At 41.2% G+C, this 10805-nt stretch overlaps 1 protein-coding gene across 4 annotated transcripts; it reads left to right on the forward strand.

The window, feature by feature from the left end:
• Window positions 1-49: 49 nt before the first annotated feature.
• On the forward strand, window positions 50-10271 carry LOC148883802 (interleukin-6 receptor subunit beta-like). 4 transcript variants are annotated; one of them, XR_016118535.1, is made up of 17 exons: window positions 52-259; window positions 693-962; window positions 1538-1667; window positions 1740-1921; window positions 2002-2114; window positions 2182-2205; window positions 2523-2679; window positions 2769-2851; window positions 3819-4035; window positions 4589-4756; window positions 4945-5046; window positions 5113-5256; window positions 5808-5948; window positions 6250-6334; window positions 7583-7664; window positions 7849-9840; window positions 9936-10271. XR_016118535.1 is itself a non-coding variant. In XM_089022631.1 (16 exons), exons 1-16 carry the CDS (start codon window positions 199-201, stop codon window positions 8236-8238), a joined length of 2349 nt encoding a protein of 782 aa, XP_088878757.1. In that variant the 5' UTR covers window positions 52-198; the 3' UTR covers window positions 8239-10271. The 4 variants fall into 4 exon arrangements, 2 of the variants coding, with proteins under 2 accessions (XP_088878758.1, XP_088878757.1); XR_016118536.1 differs by having other exon boundaries at window positions 7849-9450; window positions 9521-10271; XM_089022631.1 differs by having other exon boundaries at window positions 7849-10271.
• The last annotated feature ends 534 nt before the right edge of the window (window positions 10272-10805 follow it).

Here is a 10805-nt window from a genome sequence, read left to right on the forward strand (position 1 = left end):
AGAAACACTTCCTGTGGCCTTGCCATGTTTCCAGTTGGGTAATACCTCCTCTTTCTCTGACTGTTTGCTTCATTTCCTCTCTTTCTCTCCGTGGCTGACAGCTAAAACGAGGACATATGGGAATATGGTTCGCAAAATGCCCAAAACTAATAATCCTTTTCAACTTTAAAAGATTTCAACTTGAAGACTTCCTGGAGAATGCATTGTTTTCTGCCGGCACTGCTTCTAGTTGTCACTAGTGTGAGGTCAATTTCAGAAGGTAAGAATATCTTTCATTTTCTCATATCTTAACTCGATAATGCAGAAGTGCTAAGAAAAATCTGTCCATGCTGAGACTCTAAAATTGGAGTTCCTGAAACAAATCCCCTTTTTTGTTTTGTTGTTTTGAATTACATTTGGTGGGGACAGCACTGTGATATAGTGGGTCGCCAGACCGATTCACATATGGATGGTTTAGGGTTCGAATCTCAGCTTTGAACTTACTGAGTGGAGTTAGCAAGTGCAGCCTCCTCCCAAAGATGTGCCTGTTTTTAGTCTCCAACACATCTGGGAACATATAGCGCTTCATTAACGCATAAAAATCAGGCACTGGATTGCCAGCGCCACTAAAATCGGCAATCGAGTTCATGGTATATACATGTATTTTTCAAACTTGTTCCGTTCACAAAACTGCTGTTGTTTCACACCCACAGGGCAGAGCAAGAAAGTGTGCAATGTTTTCCCCAAAGATCCATACATCCAAGTGGGTTCCGAGACTCGAATAGTTTGCGAGAGCTTCTGCATCCACGGCAACGTGTACTGGACGCTGAACAACAAAGTTGTGGATGAAAGCTGGTCCCGCGCCATTAATTCCACGCACAGTATTGTGTCCCTGAGGAACTTCACCCGGCGAAAAGCCACCGTGCAGTGCCACCGGTACCACACCGGGGAAGTGCTCGGAGGCACTACCGTCAGAACATACTGTAAGACCCTGCCGCCTCTTTAGATTGGATTGGATTAGCCTTTATTAGCCTCACAGTGGAAAAGATTACATTTCACAGCAGCGAAGTTATGGAAGGAAGTTATGGAAGGAAGAGGAAAGGAAAGGAAGAAGTAGAAAAGCAAAATATAGGCACCATCAAAAGAAAAAAAATAAATAAATATGACAACACAAAGACATAGTCATTCAATCTCAAGCACTTTCTGCACCCTCGTTGTTATATGAAGGAGTTATAGATGAAAGAGGAGAGGATCAAAGCGTCCTTTTCACCAGTGGATCAGGTACATCATGGTGGAATGTGCACGTCTCCTACAAGCTAAATGTTGAAAGCAAACACGAAGCTGTAGCATCCATTGATGAAGAGATTGTCTCATAGCTCCTGTCCCATGTAAATCTGCTTCAATTCCAAGCTGCAACAGTTCCACATATGCATAGGTTCTGTGTGCTGTTTATTTATTTTTTTTATACTGGGAGCATTTTAGCTAATTTAGTGTTCAGGAGCTCAGATTTCTCGGATTAATGTGCTTTTTTTTCACCCCCTCCTCTTCTCCAATCTAGCAAAACCCACTAAAGTTGGCTGCATTTGGCACTATAAAAATGGATCTTCCGGGGGTGTACCCGAGCTTTTCACATGCACTTGGCAGCACGGAGCCCAGTTCCCAGAGAAAATAAACTACACCGTACTGATGTGAGTTAAATATTTTCATACAAGTTGAAAAATATTCTACGCGTGATGATAATTGAGCGTACCTTTTCGCAGCTCACGGTTAAATGCTCCCTTGCGGGAAATATGCAGCTCACAATCCAAAATTTGCACATCCAAAGATGTCCACCTGTTGGGGAGCGTAATGCTAGTGGGTAACCATAGTGTTACAGTGAGAGCAAAGACCAAATATTGGGACGTTTATTCTGACCCTTGGGAATTTAACCCTCATCATATATGTAAGTCACATCGACGTCACTGTAAAATGCTTTCAAAAAAACTACCGGTAATCAAATACAGTATAATTCTGCTTTTTTAGTGCAAATTCGATCTCCAAAGTTGAACCTACAGGCCATTACTGGTCATCTGCTGGCTAAGTGGACCATATCGACATCCTCAAACAAACACAACTGTCAAGTTAAATATAACGAGGTACCGGAAACAGAATCTACATTGTGATTGCTTTCATTGTCATCTGACTTTTTTGTGTGTGTTTCAGGTTGGGGAGAAAAAGAAACCACAGGTAATGTTAAAAGCATGTCAACACTTGCGTTCTTTCCGCTCTAAGAAATTCAAATGTCAAATTCCCGCGTCCGTGTGTTGATTTTATGAACGTAGTATTTTAAATGTGCTGTCAAGAGCTTTGTTACCAGCTTTAGCGGTTGCGAAAGTTCTGTGTAACGCAAGCTGTATTGTATTGTATTCCATTTTCGCGTAGCTCTTCCTAGTGGAAGGACACGGCAACTGCACTCACCATTGCAGCTTATTTTCTATGAGGTTTTAAAATAAGCAGTTTGTTAAAGGTGTGCCTTATTCTCTGAAATGTCTTTCCCCACAAAGGTGCTCAATAAGACTTTAGAAGCAGGAGAAAAAGAAACTCTCACCATCCATAACGTTGAATCCTGCACTTATTACAAAGTTTCAGTCCGCTGCGCTTGGGACAAAGCTCCTTGGAGCGAGTGGAGCCGAGAGGAAAGCGTTGTGAGCCAACTCAACAGTAAGTTCCCGTTGAGAGCATTGTTAAATCGATTCTTTATTTTTAAAGCTCCAAATTGTAAACGATGAGCATGATGATTCCCTTGGCAGGAAGTGACGTCAAGTTGCGTCTGTGGAGGAAAGTGACCGACCCGGAAAAAAATGGCACAAGAAAGATTCATGCCATGTGGACGGTATGCAAGTTTGTTCCCACAAAACCAGTTGCGGGCCGTGCCTGTCACGCCTAGGCCTTCAGTAGTGCTATGTCTGAATTAATCCACAGCTTCCACTGTAAAAAAAATGGTGTGATTTACTACATGTCCTGTACTGTACTACAGGGTACAGTTAGCCAGGAAATAACTAGCCAGAAGTCGCTCTTTCACACCGCAGAGAAGATTAAACAACAGGATGGCGAAGCATCAGTAACAACCTCATAAAATTGCTACTGTATATTATTTGCTATTTTTGTTAGTCCGACCTTTCTTAATGATGTCCATTTTTTTCTTGAAAAGTCTGTCTTGAAAATGGCTTTAACAGTAAATCTGCAACTTAATTCATTTCTTCTCCTCGTTCAGCCATTGTGGGTTGACAAATCGCTATTAAATCAACACAAAAAAACATATTTGCTTATGCAGCTCGCTACCGATAAAGTGTGCTAGCTCTGGTCAGTATGCTCTTGTCACTTGCGGTTAGTGATCAGAGCAGTTTTCGCAAACTATGATTGCCTAGTCACTAGCTTTGCGAATACTCTGATGTTGACCAGCGACTTCAAGAAGGCCTTGGTACCCCTTTTGGGTTGCCAACTCGAAATTTTATTGGTTTGAGCAAGAGTTTGATTAACACATTTGATGCTCCAAAGCCTGCAGAACTGATTGGGAAGGCATCCAGGTAGATTTCTGACCCTGCGAGCAAATGATGGCTGAAATGTGATTGGTTAAATGATTAAATACAAAAACACACACCTGGAATCAGCACAACAGGGGAAAAGTAATGAGAGGAACCTGAAAGACAATTTGGAATTATTTAATAAGCATTCATGGACAAAATATAATTCACATCAGTCTGTGATTCGATATTTTAGGCCAGCAGTGAAGGCTTTGCAGTTCTTGACGGTCCGCCACTGCACAAAACATCTGAGAATATGCTTTTTCTTCTTCGCAGGAGATTCCGTCGGCGTGCAATGGTACATTTACATATTACATTCAACCGTCTATCGACAAAGACCACGGAACTCAGGTCGACGACGTTCCCACTTTATGTCGGAATTCAACCTGTACGATTATTGTGAACGAAGAAGCGTACAGAGTACGACTAAGAGTCTTTCAGAACGAGGCCTTCCTGGCAGAGGACTCGGTTTACGTTCCGGCTGTTGCAGAAAGTATGTTTTCAAGGATTTCCATCGTATTAAGCCACTTTATGAACATCACTCTGTATTAACTCATTCGCTGCCATTTTGGATTTTATTCGAGAATTGAAAATATGATGTGGAACGCCATTCCTGAATTTGTTTGAGTTTTGGTTTTTCTTGCGGCGTGGGTGACGATAAAGTGCTGGTCAGACCTCTGGCAATGTTTTTTCCCTTCCATGAGGAGGCAATATTTGCCTTTTGTACAGCCGCCCCCATTTCAAGCTCATATAACTCCAGACTGATATAATTTAGGAATTAAGTCTTTTTTTCTGATGACAAAAAGAGAGTCTAAGGTTTCTTACGCTGCATTGAATGTTTATGTAGTCCTAACACTCAATATTCTGTGGGTCCTGCAATTTGAGGGAAAATGACAAAAACCCTGGCACTGGAGTGGACACATTTTTGCACACAAATACAAACTGAGAATTATGTAAATCCTTTTATTTTTTTATGATTTTTTAAAAATGGTTGCCACTATTTAAGAACTGGAATCCTTCATCAAATTTTGTTGTTTTTCTTACAGCCCGCCTCCCTCAGGTCACAAACGTGCGGACCTTTGCAGCTAACGGTGTTATTTTGGTCAGCTGGGATGCGCCGTCTCAACTCGTCAGTGGTTACATGATCGACTGGACCCACGATGAACGTCGGTATCGCTGGAAAAAAAGCACTTCCACCAGCACTACATTATCAGGTAGGCGAGAAAACACATTTAAGTAAGCGTGTTTGTGGAACGACGCGTCTAACAAATGTAATGGTTCACCATCTGTAATGCGAGAAGTACATTAACTGGAAGAGACTCTGGCCTTCCGGTAACATCATTGTCAATATTATTAGTTGGATGCTACTTTTCATTTTAAATAAAGTTTCTCTCCCTTCCAGGTCTTCTGGATAAAAAGCCGTACAACGTCACAGTCACTCCGCTGATTGGCGACAAGACGGGCCTCGGTGTAACAATCTGGCCGATCTGTGTAACGGTCGCAGGTTAGAAAAACGTTCTCAATGCTTCTTGATTCATACTTTTGAGATTTGTGTGTGTTTCCCCAACAGCGCCAGCAAATTTCTCCACTGTCAAGGTTGAGGTTATGGACAAAAGCGCCCTTGTGAGTTGGGATATGGAGCGCCGGGATGTCTGTAGCGGCGTTATTGTCCATTACGTTGTTTTCTATGGAACGGGGCAGGAAACAAAGCACAGTAAGTTTGCCTTTAGCCACTTTTTTTTTGATTGGATTAGCCTTTATTAGTCTCGCAGTGGACAAATTTACATTTCAGAGCAGCAAAGTGATGAAAGTAAGAGGAAAGGGAAGAAAGAAGTAGAAGAAGAAAATACAGGAGCTGCTGCAAAGGCAGCCACTCTTGCAGTGCCATTTTGAAATCAAAACAACAACAAAAAACAAAATAAATAATGTGACACAGACAGTCATTCAATCTTCAGCACTTTCTGAACTCTCTTTGTTACATGAAGCAGGAGAGGATATATGTGTCCTTTTCACCAGTGGATCAGAGACGTCATAGTGAAATCTACTACAAGCTAAATGTTGAAAGCAAACACAAAGCTGCAGCATACATTGACAAAAACAGATTGTCTCACATCTCCTGTCCCATGTACTGTAAATCCACTTCAATTCCAAGCCGCGACAGTTCCACATACGCATCAGCTCTCTTTTCTGTCTTTGCATCTTATGTACTGTTTTCCTTCCTTTGGACATCTCCATGTTTATTTCTATACATTATGTCCCTTCCAGATGTCACGGTCAATGCTACTAAACGGGAGATTCTTTTGAAGGATCTACTTCCTTACACCCAATACAGCATGTATGTCAAAGCTGTAGCGCTGACGGGAGCGTGTGAAAGCAACGTGAGGCACTTTAACACAAAACGATTCGGTAAGTCACTTTTGGAATCATTTCCCATGCTGGGAACTGACTTGACCTTTTGTCCTTTTGCTTATTGTGGGAAAAAAATTGAATCCCCTTGAATCTCCAGTTACTTATAAATAAAAAAACAATTTCACCATTAATGTGACCTCTGACCTGTATAATCCGATTGAATTTGTTAGGATGTTAGCCTTAAAGCTTTGGAAAACAAACTGGAACAGCTGAACTTTATATGGGATGATGCTTATCTGCTGCATGCGCCCCGACACAATCGATACCGCAATGACAATTGTAGTATTCCGTTTAACAGATCCGAGGGTCATCACCAAACTTTGCGTTGTCGGAAGCATCATTCTAGTCCTTGTGCTATCGACGGGTTTGTGCTGCGCTATACAGTAAGTGTTTTCTATTCTGACAAGAAATTCTAAAGGCTTGTTGGATCATCTCGGTGTATCTTGAGCAGGGTTAGATAAGTGACGATACCAAGTAACACTATCAAGCTGATATCAGCTTTTTTTAAGTTGTATGTATTTTGGGGGCTATTGATACCAGCCACCGTGGTACAGCAGTGGCGGGTCGTGTATGTCATCCCTAGGCCTTCAGTAGTGCTATGTCTCAATCAATCCACAGCTGTGAGTGTGGTGTGATTTACTATATGTCCACTCGAGGGTGCCGTTAGCCAGGTAAGAACTTGTGACTTGAAGAAACTAAAGAAATACTGTTTGAATTGTTATTATGAACATGTAGATTAATTAGAACTTCTTAAAATTGTAATATTATTAGCTATTTTTGCTAGCTGCTTAATGATGTCTATCTATTCTTGAAAAGTCCATCTTGGAAATGGCTTTAACAGTATATCCGCAACCAAAAAAAATCTTCGTCCCCTTCAGCCATTATGGTTTGACAAACCGCTCTTAAATCGACACAACAATGTATTTGCTTATGCAGCTTGCTACAGAATCGGTGTGCTACCTCTGGCCAGTATGCTCTTATCACTAGCGGCTAATGATACTATGATTGGTTAGTGACTACCCAATCATAGTTTGCGGAAACTCTGACTTTTCCAGCGCCTTCCAGCAGGCTTTGGGTTGCAAACTCGAACTCTGATTGGTGAAAGCAACAGTTTTATACATACAGTAAAGTCTCGTTATATGGATAGTCCCGGTTATATCGATACTATTTCTATGCACGCACGGAGAAAATTACATGCAAACAGGGTCGGATATATCGATAGTCCCGGTTATATCGATATTTTTTTCGGACTCCCTTGAATATCGATATAACGAGACTTTACTGTACTTATTTTATGCTCAAGGGCCTGCAGAACTGGTTGTGAAGGCGTCCAGGTAGATTTCTGACCATGGTAACCAATAATGGCTGAAATGAAATTGGTTAAATACAAAAAAACACATCTGGAAGCAGCACAACAGGAGAAAAGCAATGAAAGGAAGCTGAAAGAATTTATTTACAATAAGAATTCATGGACAAAAGATAATTAACATTAGTCTGTGATTCAGATACTTTTAAGCCAGCAGAAACGGCCTTGCAGGCCCTGACGGCCCACCACTGTGGTACAGTAACTGTTAAAACATGATTAGAAAAATGAACTCCCACCCCAACCCTATATCTTCCATCTCTTCTAGGTATAGGAAATTCTTGCAGACGCCTCTTCCAAATCCGGGCCTCAGTTCTGTTGCGCTGTGGCCATCAGGAAACCATCAAAAGGTGAATTGAATTAAGAGAAAGTATTCGAATATACGAAATGGGCAAAAGATATCCACAAATTAAATATTTATTTTACTTAAAACACCCTGTGCTTTTAGGGCTGTTTTTTTGGGGGGTGGAGTGAAAAATCACAGCCATTCAATCCCCATCAAATAATAGTTAAAAATGATCTGTCCCTCCCTAGGGGATGTTCCCTTTCCGACTATTCAACTATCCGTCAGAGAGCTTCTGCGCTCGCGTCTACATGGACGAATCCCAACTGTCTTCCACCCCGGACATCAACCGGGAAGAATACAGCGTCCCTGCTTTGACGTCAAAGCTAGACGCGCACAACAACAAACCGGATGAATCCGAAGAGACACCCACTCAGTCATCTTCCAGAGAATTTCCGACACTTCTCTTTGAGGGCAGCAGTCAATTAAGCCCGTATCGAAGTCAGAGTTCTGTGGAAAGCCCCACTCAAAATACTGAGAAAGAATGTCAATGTCTGCTTCCAGTCAAACATCAGCAATTGACAGCATCGCTTGCTATGTATGTGACGGTGGATATGTTTGAGCAAGACCAAGGAAGGTGAGGAAACAGGAAAAAAATCTGAATATAAGAGGGTGACTCAATCAATAAGGTATTTTTTTCGTCAATGTAGTCCTCCAGCACTGTCACACCATTTTTTCCATATGTGCACACACTTCCATATTTCTTCAGTGTAAAAAAATATTTGGACTGATGTCCCAGCCAGTCTCTCACAAGCAACCGTGACTTCATCATGCCTTTTAAGTGGTTTTGCAGAGATGGGACACAATGTTGAAAAAAAAGTAAGATTCTATCTGGATTCAAAATCTTTCTTCCGAAAATTTAACCCTCTTTATCGAATGACCCTCACACATTATGTATGTATGATGTGTGTTATGTAACTATGTGCATGTTGAAATGCATCCCAGATGAAGACAAAAATGCAGTGATAACAACGTGCAATATTCATCAACTCATAAAAGTGTTGAAAAAAAAAACACTTGATACCCGTGTATATGTCTCAACTCTAATTTCGTAAAACAGGATTGAACTATTCTCACAATTGGCAGCCGGAATTGAACGATGTAATGTACCTTTGCATTTGTGATATTATCGCTTATTTAAAAGACGACTTTAGTGCCCTCTTGTGGCCAAGCAAGTATGTTGACTGGGTAAAAATTGTGATTCAAACGATGGTTGGAATGAAAGTTTTAGGTTGTTTAGTGTTTCAAAATGGGTCTTTTAACCAGCTTTATGGTTTCAAATTAGGGATTCCGCACTTTGATCATCATATGGACGGCTGGCTTTAACTCATGCTTTTTTTTATTTAGCACGACTATTTTTATATTTATGTGTTATGTTTATTATTTGACTTGAACTATTTTATGACGCCATTTGTTACAGCTGCATATAAATCCGAATCTATTGTATTATAAATATACTGTTGAACATATTTGGTGAATTTAATGATTTCCCGTAATGTCTTTGTACGTCGATCTAATTGTGATAATTTAGTGGTGGGGCGTCCCCCAACCACGATTGGTACTTTAGGAACTTAACATGTAGTATTTAAAAAAAATACGATGACAGTGCTTATAAATGAAATGTTTGCCTTACTGTACGTGGTTCAGCTGAATGATTCGAATCCAGTTAAAAAAAAGACAATGTACAGTAAAGCATTTTTTGAGCCCAGAAAAACGACCATATATTGTCCAGGGAGTCATCACTTGTCATATGAATGGCGATTCAAAGGCTGTAAGAAGTCTGCTCCTGCGAGGTAAGCAAACATTTGAATAATTGAAGACGGGTGCGGTGCAACTGCCATCGTTTGTGTGCGTATTTTGCAGGGCTTCGATGAAGAAAAGAAAACGCTCCAAAATGCCGATCGAATGGATGGCGTCATGTGTCCTTGAGAGTTTTGAAAGGCGCTTATAAATGAAATGTATTATTATTATTATTATTATTATTATTATTATTATTATTATGACTCGTTCCATGTGGACGTGGAAATGTTTTAGTTCACATCTCGAAGCGTGTATGCATCTCTCCAGTCACTCGTCTAGATTCAGAGGAACTTGTGTCATGAGTAAGTTGATGAATTGACATGCACACAACCAATATTTTATTTCTCCAGTTGTGGATGGTTGACAACAGGTGAAAAAGTCAGGTAAGCAAACTGGTTGTATGGTAATACGTGTATTCATTACGATAAGGCCCCCAAATCTTAGATGTTTTTTTTTTTTTTTTTTGCTATGTCATTAGTGTCATGATCTGGTTGGCGACCAACGGGGGGCGCTGTCGGCCCCGCCTACACCTGCACAGGTGCTGGTCGTCCCGATCAGATTGGCGACCAGCGGGTAGCGACGTCAGCCCTGCCTGCAGCCTCGCAGGTGCTGGTCGTTTAATCATTGACGCTTAAAAGGACACCCGGCACGACCATCCGGTGCCGGTTCATTGTTTGTATGCTGCTTGTTTGCTGCATGCATTGTGTATGTGTTTGTTTATTTCCATGTGTTTGTATTTTTTCCATTCAGATGATTTTGATGTTTTACATTTTGTTCCTGCTGACCTTTATTATAATACAATTTGTCAAACAACCTCCTACTCACTCCTGCCTGCTTCTTGGGATCCGCACCCGCCATCACCACCTCGCAAAAACGTGACAATTAGGCAACAGTGACTTCCCGCAGACTTCCCAGAATAAAGCTGTTGGCCACATGCCCCAGTCCAATCGGGAAGTTTGTTCACTTAAAATGAAGGTTTGGAGCTCATTGCCCATGATGAGTGTGCTCGTTGTCACTTTTTTTCTTTTCAATCAGGTGTTTGGTTTGTGGAATCACATGATGACCGCCTCGTCATCTTCAACCGCGAAATGTCGCCGTCTTGTGGACACTATGGGAATCGCCGTACGTATCGATTTCACCCATGCCCAAATTTGTCAGGTTAATTTTCGTTTTGTGTGACACTGAAATTTAATCTGTTCTGTGATTACACTTGACTTTTCTATTCCAGTTGAAAGCAGGCGTCATGCGGGGATTGTCGCTGTCTCTGGCTAACTGCTCATCTCAATGCAGACATTTCGGACTTCCTGATCGAATGAATGGTAAGTTGAAGGCAGTGACAGGTCTATAA

Source organism: Hippocampus bargibanti, linkage group LG19, assembly GCF_051943395.1.
Source record: "Hippocampus bargibanti isolate YZ-2025 linkage group LG19, ASM5194339v1, whole genome shotgun sequence".
NCBI classification, from domain to species: domain Eukaryota; kingdom Metazoa; phylum Chordata; class Actinopteri; order Syngnathiformes; family Syngnathidae; genus Hippocampus; species Hippocampus bargibanti.